At 54.7% G+C, this 13,342-nt stretch overlaps 6 protein-coding genes across 6 annotated transcripts; 1 reads left to right on the top strand and 5 right to left on the bottom strand.

The window, feature by feature from the left end:
* Nucleotides 1-518: 518 nt before the first annotated feature.
* On the bottom strand, nt 519-4,465 carry V1518DRAFT_416043 (fungal-specific transcription factor domain-containing protein). The gene is made up of 5 exons (XM_066903955.1): nt 3,826-4,465; nt 3,336-3,771; nt 2,673-3,281; nt 1,856-2,618; nt 519-1,804 (listed from the first exon to the last, which is right to left on the bottom strand). Exons 1-5 carry the CDS (start codon nt 4,339-4,341, stop codon nt 832-834), a joined length of 3,297 nt encoding a protein of 1,098 aa, XP_066759844.1. The 5' UTR covers nt 4,342-4,465; the 3' UTR covers nt 519-831.
* A 96-nt stretch (nt 4,466-4,561) lies between these two features.
* V1518DRAFT_433027 (uncharacterized protein) lies at nt 4,562-5,329 on the bottom strand. The gene is made up of 2 exons (XM_066906220.1): nt 4,957-5,329; nt 4,562-4,895 (listed from the first exon to the last, which is right to left on the bottom strand). Exons 1-2 carry the CDS (start codon nt 5,117-5,119, stop codon nt 4,615-4,617), a joined length of 444 nt encoding a protein of 147 aa, XP_066759843.1. The 5' UTR covers nt 5,120-5,329; the 3' UTR covers nt 4,562-4,614.
* A 106-nt stretch (nt 5,330-5,435) lies between these two features.
* V1518DRAFT_416040 (Alpha/Beta hydrolase protein) lies at nt 5,436-6,496 on the bottom strand. The gene has a single exon (XM_066903954.1). The coding sequence runs from the start codon at nt 6,332-6,334 to the stop codon at nt 5,540-5,542; it is 795 nt and encodes a 264-aa protein (XP_066759842.1). The 5' UTR covers nt 6,335-6,496; the 3' UTR covers nt 5,436-5,539.
* V1518DRAFT_416037 (putative MFS transporter) lies at nt 6,497-8,868 on the bottom strand. Its single transcript, XM_066903953.1, has 3 exons — nt 8,288-8,868; nt 8,010-8,233; nt 6,497-7,957 (listed from the first exon to the last, which is right to left on the bottom strand). The coding sequence occupies exons 1-3, from the start codon at nt 8,397-8,399 to the stop codon at nt 6,623-6,625; spliced, it is 1,671 nt and encodes a 556-aa protein (XP_066759841.1). The 5' UTR covers nt 8,400-8,868; the 3' UTR covers nt 6,497-6,622.
* Nucleotides 8,869-9,038: 170 nt separating this feature from the next.
* Nucleotides 9,039-11,886, top strand: V1518DRAFT_416034 (FAD binding domain-containing protein). Its single transcript, XM_066903952.1, has 3 exons — nt 9,039-9,292; nt 9,350-9,449; nt 9,501-11,886. Exons 1-3 carry the CDS (start codon nt 9,240-9,242, stop codon nt 11,463-11,465), a joined length of 2,118 nt encoding a protein of 705 aa, XP_066759840.1. The 5' UTR covers nt 9,039-9,239; the 3' UTR covers nt 11,466-11,886.
* On the bottom strand, nt 11,846-13,148 carry V1518DRAFT_416033 (NAD(P)-binding protein). Its single transcript, XM_066903951.1, has 2 exons — nt 12,862-13,148; nt 11,846-12,802 (listed from the first exon to the last, which is right to left on the bottom strand). Exons 1-2 carry the CDS (start codon nt 12,879-12,881, stop codon nt 11,908-11,910), a joined length of 915 nt encoding a protein of 304 aa, XP_066759839.1. The 5' UTR covers nt 12,882-13,148; the 3' UTR covers nt 11,846-11,907.
* Nucleotides 13,149-13,342: the final 194 nt, after the last annotated feature.

Below are 13,342 nucleotides of genomic sequence, written 5' to 3'. Positions count from 1 at the left end.
TGCCGCAACGTGCCTCCAAGTTCTAGCTTTCTACTGAAGCTCTCTGCGTGGAAACAGGCCGGGGATAGTGCAGACAAGTGCGGGCAGCGATAACGGGCCATCATGGCGCTTGTGGCGCGACTCACAGATTGCTGGGCGATAGGCGCCTCAGGGAAGAGGGTCGCTCTTCTCCGGCGCCGCACCGCCATCGTTCCTACCTAAAGTGCTCAATATGACGACACCCCCTCCACTACCGCAGTCTGTGCTCTCCGAGCATGACTCTCTCACGCGACAGACAATACAAGCAAGTTGTCCGTCGCGCGGGATGCCGCTCGAGCAATCCTATCGACGAACTCGGTCTTCTCGGCCTATGAAGCCGAGCCCGGCTGCCCGTGCTGCGTACGAATACGCGACTCACATAAAACTTCGCGCGCCGCAGTGCGGTCTTATCTCTGCACTTCTCTCTCGACGCTGCGTGGTTATGCAGGAGCCCACTATGTTGCGCCACCAAACCCACGCGACGCGCTGAATTCCAGCGCCCCCTCGCGAAGCAGAGCCCTGGAGCTCGGCTAAACCCGTGCCGTTCGGCGGCTGCAGAGCATGCAGGGCGCAATCTCCCTTTCGGATCTGCTACAGGCCTGCAAGCAACATCCTCGGGTTGCTAGACGGGGGATCCGACAGATAGTTCGTCTTGAATCTAGATCCATCGCGCACCGCAATATCCGTCTTCGAGAATTTTGAACTTGATTGCGTCAACCTGAATTTCTTGAACCAGACAGCCAAACTACCATCAAAACAAAAGCCACATCACATGCCCATACATACACAGTAAATGTTATATTACATCATTCGCTAGAACTCGGAATTCAACATGAGCCCCTTCAGTATCGGATCGCTGAATCCGTTACTGTTGTTCCCACTCACTCCCATGCCGCTCGTTCCGTTCATACCCAACATCGACGTAGGCTCAAGAACGCCGCTAGGATGCGACTGTTCTGTTGTTGCTCTCGCGCCTCCTACAGAACCAATAGTCATGGCGCTTTCGTCTTCCGGAAACGTTCCTGACACGGCGGCGTTGAGCCAGTCAATTCCCAGATCAAAACTGAAATCCACAGACGCTGCGGACGACGAACTGTTGATGAATGTGTCATCCATCAGGAAATGTTCCATCGCGTCTGAAGGTGACAGGTCTAACAGCACTCCGGCCGGCGTGTCTGATACAACCTGAGCCACCGGTGCGGGTATGTCCAGGATGGCGCTGCTCTGAGCCAAGCTGTTTGATTCTTCAGAGCGCTCGAGTTCCTTCAGCAGGTCCTGCCCGCCGGGGGTAGGCATCTGATATCGCCCATCGATAGCAGCTGCCCTCAAAAACATCGCCGATATGTTTGTCCTCACATTATTCCCGGCAGTCCAATTTGATCCCAGGTATGAATCGCTACTACCCCTTGTAAGATCGCGATTAAAGTCATACTCCTGCTTCTTGCTCAAAGTAGGCATGTCAAGATCATAATCTGTGTTCGGTTCTGTCGGATGCGGCGAGGATACTCGCGACGGATTCACAGAATTGCTGAACAGTAGCTGATTGATTTGGTCCATCTGCTCAACTTCCGACGTCTTCTCCGTTTCGCTCTTGTAAACTGATCTGACAGCCTTATCCATCTCAATCAAAATGTTTTTGTACCGCAACGACGAAGGGTCGCAGGTCGCATAATAGTCGAGAATAAATAAGCACAACGATATGCCCCGCATAATGTAATTCTCGACCTTGGCTTTCTGGTGAAATGATTCGAATACTAAAATCAGTCCAGCACTAAAGATGAAGTATCTGAACACCTGTCAGTACCAGTCAAATGCACAATCCATAGCACAAACTTACATCACCAACGGTGGGCGAATAGGCTGCTGGTTTTCGAGAAACAACGACATGACCAAATCAACGGATCTCGCCGCACACAGCACGCATGCCGACGATAACCGCGTAACCGCTTTGTTCATATGCCCCGGTTCTTCTTTCCCTTTCTCTGCTATGTCGCTCACTACTTGAAAGAAGAAAAATGGCCTCGTCAACAAAATAATCCCGTTCAGGTGGCACAGATGCATCGACAATAACGCCTGTCTGATGCTTCGTCGTGTCGTATCCGATTCCGCAGTAAAGTAGTGCAGACCTGCATCTGCGCCGTCATCCTGACCATCTGTCACGCCTGTTGCAGGTGGAGACGAGATATATGAATTCTCAGTCGCAGCGGCCGAAATAGTCCGCGAAGTGTTGTTCGAGGACAATTGCATATCCTTCGGTAGCTCGGAACTCCACTGGCGCAATCGCATCGCAAGTTCTTGGCTTGCAGCGCTGGAGATACTCTGCGTCCCATAGACTAGATGGCACACGTCTCCGACGATGCTCATGATCTTTGAGACTTCAATGCTGATAAATTCAAACGTATCCGAGGCCCGCGTAACTGAATGCACGAATGACGAATTCTCGACCATGAGCGGTCGTCCAAGACTTGACGACGAGTACCGATCCAACACAAATAATGTTCTCCATAGTCGCTCGCGAGCTTTTCGCTCACGTTTGGGGTATTGATTGTTCAACACAGATCGATGCAGCCCTAATGCCTGTGCAAGCCTAATTGCAGTACCTTGAGATATGTCAGCCGGTACCGATAAATCACACAGCATATACCAACACTTACCCAAATGAATCCAACTCACGTTGCGCTTGCAAATGAACATGTAATACAAACATGTAAGTAAGTACGCCTGAACCACCCATATTTCTCCATCTTCGGCCGCGTCTTTCATCATTCCAAGACCGCTTTCAAAGAATTCTGTAGTAGGCACATCCTCGGCGTTGATATCAAGCTCTCTTGCCAAGATCTCCGCTGGTAATGTCGATGACTCTCGGCTTTCATGGCTAGCTGTCGCCGTCTCCCGACGATGTTGCAGAAGCTTTTTGCTGTTTGCAAAGATACCACCGATTGCGCAAGTTAAATACAACAGACAAAGTGAATTGTTCGAGCATCGCATGGGATTCTTGTATATCTGGTTGACTTGTTCCACGAATATTTCCATGTCAAATACATAGTTCATGGACTGCACGTTTTCGACAAAGTATTCGATAAGATTGTCAGCAATCTCGCGGGACGGCGGATGGATGAGCACAAGAGACGCAGTATGGTTCGGACCGTCCACGAACCGGAAACGGTCAGGGTCAAGAGTGAAATTTGATTCTCCAATGGTCGTGCGAATGACGCTTCGCGTCTGTTCCAAGAAAGAGAGCGCGCCACTTTCGCCAATATAACCTTCATATTGTTAGCAAATCATTTGTGTGTCGCAGGTCAGAAGAAGACACTTACGCAGATGGCCGTGAGGATCGCAAAGCATCCGAGTATGGCCATCTCCAACCGTCTCCACTTGACAGTCAGTCTGCTTAGCTCTTGGCTTCGCCGCAGTTGGCAATATTTCGGGACGTAATGAAGTCGACGAGCGCACAGACGAGTTAGTCGACGCCGAAGTGTGAGATTGCTGGTATGGCATTTCTGTAGTGCTTGAGTCGGATGGAATAACGGTGTCGTCGTCCAGTACTTGCGTAAGTGTTGTCCTTCTCTGGATTTCTGCAATCGACACGGATTCTGCTCGTTTCATGGTCGTTGTAGTTATGTCGGGCAGCTTGGCTGACTGCTCCACGGGCTGTGATTCTGTCCGTCGAGGCAGATAATCCCGAGCATCGCGTGTGTAGATGCACGTAAAATCCTTCTGCCGGCAGATAGAACAAGGCTGAGCTCCATCGCACTGAAACACATGGCCAATCAGTCTACATCCTGAATCAAAACAAAAATTGCCCACCTTCTGCTTACGACGCTTACAGCTCTCGCAAGCAACTGCAATCCGTTTTCGTTTGTCAGGATCCACCTTCTTTCGACATTTCTTCCGCTTTTTCGACGGTGCGGGTTGTGTCACGAGAGCAAGTCCCGGTGGGTTTTGCGGCTCTGCTTGTTGTGAAACACTGCGTGTTGACTGTGCCTTGGCGTCGTGTAACTGTTCAGGCTGTGTTCCGGTCGCGTCGGTGGTCGTGGAAGTGCTCGTGACGGAAGAGGGCACGCTGGTCGACAGCGAACCGCGTCGTAAATGTGGAGTAATTATCGTCATCGCCGCGGTGGCCGCCGCTTGCATTGCTAACTTGTTACTAGCGAGTGACAGAAAACTCGCATCAGCAGCTGCAATAGATGGTGCCGAGGATGAGAGCGTGGTCGCAGAAATGGTGGTAGTTGGAGGCTGCGTAGCTGACACTGTGATGCTAGATGGTGGTGGGGAGGTCGACGTATCAGCTACCGAGCGAGCTGGTGCAGCCGCACTTGTCATATTAGAATGCAAGCGAGCGCCGCGAGAGAACACTTGAAGCTGAAGGGAGATTGGCAGAAAAGTGAAGACACCTGCGGACGCGATAAGAGATGCGTAAATCCCGGTCAAGTGCAAAGTCACGACGTGGCGTGCGGGGAAGTCAGACTCAAAACTCCCATCCCACAAGTGCGTCTTCAACCCAATATCTCTACGAAATCCAGCTGCAGCAAGATATTCTCTGTTATGTTCCTGCTAGTAATGATTTGCATTTATAAATTCGTGTGTGCAACAAAATTATGAAGTCAACGCCTGCACTACTGGCGTCGAATCGACATACACCTGGTAAAACTTGATCTTGGGCTGCTCGCCCTCCTTTCCGCGAAGAAGATCCATCTTCGCGCCCCATGAGACAGACACTTTCTTCTCGTTTTTCAATGTAAACTCCACAGTGCCGGTCAGCGCGTACTGACCGAGTTCCGATGCCTGCTCTACGGTCTGGAACGGAAACACTTGCGTTAAGACGTGGTGCCGTCCGACTATTGCACCCCACATGCTTTCCCGCAGCGTTCTAATGTCTAAAGTAGCGAATTTGTTAGTGAGGGCATATCTACAGTCGAGGACAAATAGATTACGAACTCTTGTCTCCTATTGCGGTCTTGAGTCCCATAATCAGCGTCGCATCATCGGTGAACTGATCGACATACTCTGCGTTCGCTGTAGGCGTGTCGCTGATTTGATAAAACTTGGTCAGAAACGCCTCGACTTTCGGGTCAGTGAACCCTTCCGGATATATAGTCATTCTGAAGTAAGCAAATTCGAGATTTGGTAAGCGGTTATGTCCGTCGATCGTTCGCGAACACGATCGACTCTTGCGCTGAACAGAAGAACACAGCCGTCAAAATAACGTCTCACCAATGAAACCAGTCTTATAACAAAAGAAGCAAGCCGCACAATCAGCTGTGCATGTTCTCCAACTTCCGTGTCGCCAATTCGTGGGTTCGGTCCGACTGGTCAAAAGTGTCTCGCAAACTCGTGCCCTGCCAGCCCCGCGTTCCCCGCGCTCGACGACATGTACCCCTAACCCGATGCTGCATCGGATAGTGATCCCGCGTTGTGCGGTGCTTCACTGAGGCACCCGTCTCCGTTGCGGAACACCACTCACGAAGATGAGTTTAGAAATATGATGCACATGAAATTGGCCGACTACTCTACGATGATTCTATGTCTCCAGTCGTTGTGCCAGCTTCAAAATCGCGGCGGTGACTGCGTCGGGATCCTCCAGAGCGTGCCAGTGGCCGACACCCTCGAGGTACTCGACGTCAGCCGATAGCCCCGTCGCCACATTCTCCACACACCCCTTAAACGGTGCAGTTTTGTCATCTGCGCCCACGAGCACAATCACCGGCTTTGCCACGTATCCCGAGAAATCCGGCGTCGGCAGGTTCGCAATCACCCCGCATGTGGCGCTGTAGCCCTGCGGCGTCTGCCGCGAGATTAGTTCCCGCGCGAACGCCTGCTGGATCAGCGTGGACTTGCTTCCCAGCGCGGTGACGGGGACCGTGTTGAAAATTGCTTCCACCGAGCCGCCTTCTGCGACCGCCTTCATCCGCGTCGAGAAGAGGCTCGCAAGCGCGGCTGACGGGTAGATCGGTCCGAGGAGTACCATTCCGGCGACGAGCGACGGATGCATGAGCGCCAGGAACGTCGCAAGTAGGCCGCCAAGTGAGTGGCCCACCACGATCGCCGGCTTCGTGATTCCAACGAATTTCATTAACCCCGCAACATCGGAGACGATGGACGCAACTGTCAGCGGGCTACTCGGAACTGGCGATTGTGCACTTCCTGGAGTATCGAAGAGCAGCACGAAATGCGTCGTCTTGAGCGCTTGCAGCTGCGCAAAGTAGTAGTTCTGCGACGATCCAAGCCCGTGAATAAACACAATTGGCGGCGCTGCCAGGTCGCCGGCGGTGGTATAGAAAATCTTGCTCCCGGAGCTAAGCGTCGTGAACGGCATATTAACAGAGACGGCGGTTTACAGAGCATTTTTGGCGGCGAAGGGGGAGTGCAGTCCCTTTTAACTTGTACCCCGCGATTCACCAGCGGTACTAAGTGGGGGTGGGATGTGCGCCTATGGCGTAACCTGCACGATTCGGGCGAGGACTACTTTTGGAAATGATGCAATGCCAGCTCTCTTGTTCAACCTTAATCTCATCATTCGATTTAGCAGATGACAGGCAGAATGTCTAACTAAAACGAACGACATATACTTAAACAACCCCCAACCCTGAAAACCACAAGTAAATTACAAGGAATGAACATTGCTATCCTTCGTCCATCGTCTGACAGTCTTGCCGTAGTAAAACAGCGGAATCGCAAATAAGATCCAGAAAACACAGAGCGCCATGTTCGTTGCCATTGGCTTCACGAATCCAGCTTTATCGACCCAGTCCGTCAAGAACTTGGACAAGCCATAAGCCCAAACGTTCTTATTGACCGTCGCGGACACTAAAAAGTCCCCCGCCACGGGCTTGTACGAGTCGATCGCGTATGTCGTCGCAATTGCGGGAATGGCGGCAACCTGGATTCCAATGAAGAAGTAGCCGATCAGCACAATGATCTCCCACTTCCATCCGCCGGCATATCCAAAGGCGGACACAAGCGCGCCGACGATTAGAAGGACAGTGAACGGAATCAGGGTGGGAAGTCGCATCTCAGGCTCGCGGATACCGTGATTTTTCTTAGTCGCTCGCATGGAAATATAATCCGACAGCGGACCGGCGACAAGTAAACCAACAGTCGAGCCGCCGAACATGGCAAGGTTAAAATATCCAATCTTCTCCGACGTGAAGTTATACGGATCCGCCTGGAAGGCCTGAGATTCGGTAAGGTTGAGCATCAAGAAGTTCGACGCCGACCAGGAGAACACAAACGACGCCCATTCCACGATCGGGAACGAAAACAACTTGACGGGGATCCACAGCGAAAGCAGAATTCCACGATCATAACCAATCGCGCTGCTGGACACAAAGCTGAACTGGCCGCGTGACGGTTTGCCTTTGTAGATCCACTCGTCCTTATGCTCGATCTGCACCTCGCCGTTGGTCATCGTCGACACCAGCGCATCCTGGTTCATGACAACCTCGTTTTGGCTGTCCTCTGCACTCTTCTCGTCAAATATGTGTTCGTCTTGAACGGCCCCCGGCGCGGTTCCGCGGTTCCACTTCGTCTCCGGAATAAGAAAGACCGTGTACAGCGTGAGTACGCAGTACGCTGCGACGTTGAACCACCAGAAACTGCGCCATCCGTAGCGTTCAGACATGACACCAGCAATAACCGGACCGAGCTCGTACGCGCCAAAGTATGCCCACATGTACATGCCCATGTAGAAGCCGCGCTCGTGTAAGAACATGACATCGGCAATCAGCATCGGCGGAAGCGTCTCAGACGGGCCGGCGGCGATGCCATGGACGACACAGGCGCCCATGAACGAGCCGTAGGACTGTGCCCGTGCGCGCCAGATGCACGCGCCGATGCCGGTCAGGGCGGAGAGAATCAGGGCAGGGCGTCGCCCCCACTTTGTCGCGATAGGAACCCAGATGAAGTTGGAGAAGCCAAACACCAAGATACACACGCCGGTCTGCCAGTCATTAGAACCACGCACACCACGCCAGAACAAACACCGCACATACGAACTGAAGAACATCCGAAAGACTTCGGTTCCACTCGGCCATGTAAAACTCAGTCTGCGGCGCAATAGACAAGGGTCCGACCGCTTGCACGAACGCGACTAGAAACTGGCCAACCATGACGATTTGTTTCCATGACTTTGACCAGTTGAGGGGGTCGTTCGGATCATTATGCGGCTGGGGCACTAGGACTTTCCCCTCGCTCTGAGCGAAGTGAACATGGCCAACTAGAACAGGTCAGAGGATTACGCCCCACAAGAGTGCAGCACATGAGTGCTTACGGTCAGTCATGACCTCGGTACCGGGAATGACTTCAACATTGTATGTGCGCTGCACCTCAGCGACTTCGACATCGCGTTCTAGATTTGCGGTGTAGACTTTCGGGGCCGACATGGTGGCGATATCAGCGGTGCAGATACAGGTATCGAGACGTTCCAGACATCAGACAGAGCGGGTGGTCAGGGTATTATATACATATTTACAAGACGAGCGCGCAGGTGCAGTGCGGAGGGCGTTGGATTCGGTACGTGCTGCCCGTTCATGCAGAACAATGGAAGCATGTCGCGAGCCACACATTATTTTGCCGAGAAAGCAGGCCACGTCGCTTGGGGGAGTGTACAGGATCCCTAATATGGCGATTAGCAACGTCTTTTTTCTCGTCTCCCCCGCGCAGAGCCCTTGATTTCCCCGCACTAGCGCTGGGGCCCGCGCTAGAACAACCTCGCCCGATCACCGGATAGAGCGACCAACACTCGTGCGCGCAGGAAGCGTGCGGAGAAATGGGTGGCGGCATCCCAGCGAGCGCGGGGTCGTGGAGAAAACGCCGGGCGTAACAGTGCTACCCGACGGAATGGAAGTTGCGGGCGACACCATCCGAGAGCCACGTCTTCCGACGGGAAGCAGGTGCTCGCGGCGAGCCGCGGACTGTGCGGCGCTTGTGTGGCGCGGGCGGTGGCTGGTGTGCGTGGCTGCGGGGAAGCAGTGCTGACTACTGACTACGTCACTCCCGACTGCACAACGTCGTGCGGCCGTGTTCGGTGGCCGCACCTCCACTTTCTATAGCGGATGCTACCCCGCCAACTCGGCTTCCGAGAATGAGGGCGCCGACACCGCGGTAGTATCCAAACATGAAAATATATATATATCTCGTGTATCCTGCGCGTTCCTGGGTGGGCATCGCTGATCGTCACTGCGTTTCGTCTGTTCGTCCTCTGAATAATACCGGCGAAAATCATGGTGAAAGAATCCAATGTCGACGTGCTCATTGTTGGCGCGGGCCCGGCGGGGTAAGACATCCGCCAGCTACGTGTTTTTAACTACACCAATGCTAACCGTCCGCACAGCCTGATGGCCGCCAATTGGTTCGCACGCACGGGAGTAAACTATAGAATCATCGACAAGCGTTCGTCCGAGATCTTCGCCGGTCAGGCCGATGGCCTTCAGGTAGGGCTCAGTTGCTCGTTTGTCTTCGTCTGCAGGCGCTAATTATCACAGTGCCGCACCCTCGAAGTCTTCCAATCCTTCGGCTTTGGCGACCGCGCGCTCAAGGAAGCGAACCACATGCTCGAGATCTCCTTCTGGGAGCCCAACGCCGACGGCGGCCTCTACCGCTCCGCACGCATTGCAGACTCGATCCCCGGCATCTCGCGTTTCCAGCAAGTCGTCCTGCACCAGGGCCGCATCGAGGCATGGTTCACGGACGCGATCCGCAAGTGGACCGGCGGCCGCGGCAAGGTCGAGCGTCCTGTTCTTCCGGTGTCGCTCGAGATCGACGAGTCCAAGGTTGAGGACCCCAGCGCGTATCCAGTGTCGGTCATGCTCAAGACGCTCTCGGAGAATGCGTCGCTGCCGGAGCAGTTCGGCGCCAAGGTCGCCAACGGCCTGTTCCGCCAGTTCGAAGGCGACCAGGAGAAGTACTACAAGGACGGTCCCTCTGAGGACGGCGACTTGGAACTCGTACACGCAAAGTACGTGCTTGGGTGCGACGGCGCACACTCGTGGGTGCGCAAACAGCTCGGCATCGAGATGGAGGGAGAGTCCACCGATTACGTCTGGGGCGTGCTCGACTCGGTTCCCATCACGGACTTCCCGGACATCCGCAACCGTTGCGCGATTCACTCGTTGGACAGCGGTAGCATCATGGTCATTCCTCGCGAGCAAGGACTTGTTCGCTTGTACATCCAGCTCCGCGAGACTCCGCGCGATCCCAACACGAAGGCCGCGACTGAGCTCGACGGCAACAAGGGCAAGGAAGCTCAAGTCCTCGAGAAGGGTCGCGTTGACCGCTCCAAGATCACCCCTGAAGTCATCCTTAGCAACGCGCGTAAGATCTTGCACCCGTACAAGCTTGACATCACAGATGTGAAGTGGTACACCGCGTACCAGATCGGCCAGCGCGTCTCGCCCGCGTTCCACAAGTTCAACCGCGTCTTCATCAGCGGCGACGCTTGCCACACGCACTCGCCGAAGGCGGGCCAGGGCATGAACGTGTCGATGATGGATACTTTCAACCTGGGCTGGAAAATCGCACACGTCCTCAAGGGTCTCGCAACGCGGGACATCCTCGCGACGTACGAATCCGAGCGTCTGCAGGTCGCCCGCGACCTCATCGCGTTTGACCACAAGTTCTCGCGCCTGTTTTCAGGAAAGCCCGCCCTCCCTGGCGCGGTCTCCAAGGGTGAAGGCGTCAGTCTCGACGAGTTTCACGCGGTGTTTGAGAAGGGCAACGAGTTCGCATCCGGTACAATAGTGGACTACAACAACTCCCTCCTCGTCGACAAAGCTTCCGGACAGCCCGCAGCAAGCGCGGACGGCACGCCGGTCTCGATCTCGCCGCTGGCAACTAAAGTATTGATTGGACGCCGCTTCGACAGTGCCAAGGTGGTCAACCAATCAGACGCACACCCGTGGCACCTTTGCGACCGCGCGCTGTCCGATGGGCGCTGGCGCATCATCAACTTCTGCGGCGCGTTCAAGACGCACGTCGCGCTGAACAACGAACTCCTCTGGCTTGGCCAATACCTCGCCTCGGACGCGTCGTTCATCAAGAAATATACCCCACCCGGTGCGAAGGTCGATTCGGTGATCGAGGTGCTCACGGTCCACGCGTCGAAGCGCGTCGAGACGGAGTGGGACGACTTTCCCCTTGCGTTCCGGCCGCGCGATGCCATTGGACGTATGGATTACTGGAAGATCTATGCCGACGACGAGTCCTTTCACGAGGGCCACGGCCACGCATACGAGAAGTACGGCATCGATCCCGCTGTCGGCGCGTTCGTCGTGCTGCGTCCGGACGGATACGTCGCGCAGGTCGAGCCACTTGGCGCGGACGGCGTGAAGAACATGGCAAAGTTCTTTGATGGGTTTATGATCGCGCAGACTATGCCGTCGCGTCGCATGGACGACGAGATCGAGACTTACGGCGCGGATAGCTATGGACGACCGCTGCTGGCAGTGTAAACGCGCCGTGGACTTTTTTGAAAAGTTCCATTCATTTATTCGTGTTCATGCAGAAGAATTAAAATTCTATTGTGAGATTCTACCTGGTAGCTTTCCACATCTCATAAGTGAGGAAGAGAGTAAGGGGAGATGGATGGTGGTGGTGAAACGTCAAGACATGCCAACCCGGTTGCGAATGGCGCAGATGCAGCGGACAGGCGCACGACAGGACGCGGGTGTATTTGTGTATGCCTTCCCTGGGCCATCATATCGAATATGCATCGCGCAGTGCATCGCACACGGAACGGACGCGCCGTTGATCAACCCCCGGTTGGGCATGAGGTTCTCAGGATTGCGATACAGAGATAGTTCTATGCCAGGCCTTCTTTGACGAGTTGTGGTCTATTTCAGAAAATTTCATTCATTCATCCTTATCTACAAATTTAAATGCTAGAGTGAAAGTCTACTGGTAGCTCTTCCACGTCTCGTAGTACCGCTTGATGCCGTCCACCAAACTCGGCTTCCGCGGAACCCATCCCGCAAGGGTATACCCCAACGACGCGGCATGGCGAGCTTTCGTAGTCAGCGCGATCTCATACGCGCCTTCCGGCTCGCGCAACACAAAAGTCTTGTTGCCCCCCGCGGCCGTGATGAGCGAGCGGATGATGTCCTCGAGCAACTCGGTCTGGGGATTCACGCCGTCGACGCAGAGTCCGTTGAACAGCGGTGCACGCTCGGCGACGAGCACAAACAAGCGCGCAAGGTCGTCCTGGTGCACGGTAGAGTACCGCGTGATGCCCGGCTCGCCGGGCCATGTGATCACGTCGTTGGCGTGGGCCTGCGCGAACAGATCCGAGAGGAGGGATGCAGAGCGGCCATAAAGTAGCGCAGGCCGGATAATGATGGGGCATAGCCCCGGCACTGTCGCGGGCGCGCTGAGGATCTTGGTTTCAAACTCCGCGCGCCACTGTACGAGCTCCGGGATCTCGGGACCTAGCGGGCTCACCTCCGACACGATCGCGAGGGGATCGCTGCCCGCCGGCATTCCCTCTGTCCACGTGCCCGAGGTGAAAATAAACGCCAGCTTGCGCACCGGCGAGCGCGTCGCCGCGACGGCGAGCACGGCGTCGAAAATCGGCAACGCGACGGCACCACCCACGCCGGACATCACGCAGTCGATGATCACGTCCATCTCCGCGCCGTGCTTTTCAATGATCTCAACGGGTGTGCCGATAAGCGGCGTGATTTCATCTTGCTGCAACACGACGCCAGCGGCGGGATCCCGCGATTGGCCGTAAGTCTCGTAGCCTGCGGCCGCAAAAGCTTGCGCGGTGGGCTTGCCAATGAAGCCGGCCGCTCTGTGTGGATTAGCATGCACCCTTACACGCACACTCAACGCGGAGTCACCAAGACGCACCCGAGGATCAGAACTTTCATAGTTGTTCACAGCGTGCAATTGCGTCCACAACGGTATCGAATACTGTCGCAGCTACTTGTCGCGCAGCTCGAGCAAAAAATGCTCCGCCGAAGGGTATGGTCCGTGGGCTACGTACATGACTGAGATAAGCATTGTGATATCATATTGGATACACTACGAGCAAACTCCTCGCGTAGATCGATCTCCCGAGCCATTCCGTCGGAATACGAAGGAGAATTTGGAGAAGACCTTAAAATTGAATCACTGGTGTTATCTTACACGACAGCGGCCGGTTGGCGGCTCAACTCGCGGTTCGAACAGCTCAGGAGGCGCTTGCTGTTCCTTAATACGGCCAGCTCCGTTTGTATTTCCGCGTGCCAGATCGATCGTCAGGGTCTCTTTGTCATCACCGCACGATTCACCTCGGCCGTCGTTGTTTTTCCGGATCACAAGGAAAGTCTTAACGGAGAGATGGCCCACT

This window comes from Limtongia smithiae (genome assembly GCF_038497785.1).
Source record: "Limtongia smithiae strain NRRL Y-17922 unplaced genomic scaffold V1518scaffold_5, whole genome shotgun sequence".
Taxonomy (NCBI): domain Eukaryota; kingdom Fungi; phylum Ascomycota; class Lipomycetes; order Lipomycetales; family Lipomycetaceae; genus Limtongia; species Limtongia smithiae.
The sequence above is the reverse complement of the archived record's forward strand: the minus strand, read 5'-3'. Positions and strand labels throughout refer to the sequence as shown.

Bases quoted from the DNA above. Each gene is read 5' to 3' on its own strand.
- V1518DRAFT_416037 (XM_066903953.1), bottom strand. From the start codon at position 8,399: ATGTCGGCCCCGAAAGTCTACACCGCAAATCTAGAACGCGATGTCGAA. The intron at 8,234-8,287 runs GTAAGCACTCAT...GACCTGTTCTAG, and splicing joins TACCGAGGTCATGACTGACC to TTGGCCATGTTCACTTCGCT. The intron at 7,958-8,009 runs GTATGTGCGGTG...AATGACTGGCAG, and splicing joins TTTCGGATGTTCTTCAGTTC to ACCGGCGTGTGTATCTTGGT.
- V1518DRAFT_416040 (XM_066903954.1), bottom strand. From the start codon at position 6,334: ATGCCGTTCACGACGCTTAGCTCCGGGAGCAAGATTTTCTATACCACC.
- V1518DRAFT_416043 (XM_066903955.1), bottom strand. From the start codon at position 4,341: ATGACAAGTGCGGCTGCACCAGCTCGCTCGGTAGCTGATACGTCGACC. The intron at 3,282-3,335 runs GTAAGTGTCTTC...AACAATATGAAG, and splicing joins CGATCCTCACGGCCATCTGC to GTTATATTGGCGAAAGTGGC. The intron at 2,619-2,672 runs GTAAGTGTTGGT...ACATATCTCAAG, and splicing joins CGTGAGTTGGATTCATTTGG to GTACTGCAATTAGGCTTGCA.
- V1518DRAFT_416034 (XM_066903952.1), top strand. From the start codon at position 9,240: ATGGTGAAAGAATCCAATGTCGACGTGCTCATTGTTGGCGCGGGCCCG. The intron at 9,293-9,349 runs GTAAGACATCCG...CCGTCCGCACAG, and splicing joins GTTGGCGCGGGCCCGGCGGG to CCTGATGGCCGCCAATTGGT. The intron at 9,450-9,500 runs GTAGGGCTCAGT...TAATTATCACAG, and splicing joins GTCAGGCCGATGGCCTTCAG to TGCCGCACCCTCGAAGTCTT.
- V1518DRAFT_416033 (XM_066903951.1), bottom strand. From the start codon at position 12,881: ATGAAAGTTCTGATCCTCGG. The intron at 12,803-12,861 runs GTGCGTCTTGGT...TAATCCACACAG, and splicing joins ATGAAAGTTCTGATCCTCGG to AGCGGCCGGCTTCATTGGCA.
- V1518DRAFT_433027 (XM_066906220.1), bottom strand. From the start codon at position 5,119: ATGACTATATATCCGGAAGGGTTCACTGACCCGAAAGTCGAGGCGTTT. The intron at 4,896-4,956 runs GTTCGTAATCTA...TCGCTACTTTAG, and splicing joins GACCGCAATAGGAGACAAGA to ACATTAGAACGCTGCGGGAA.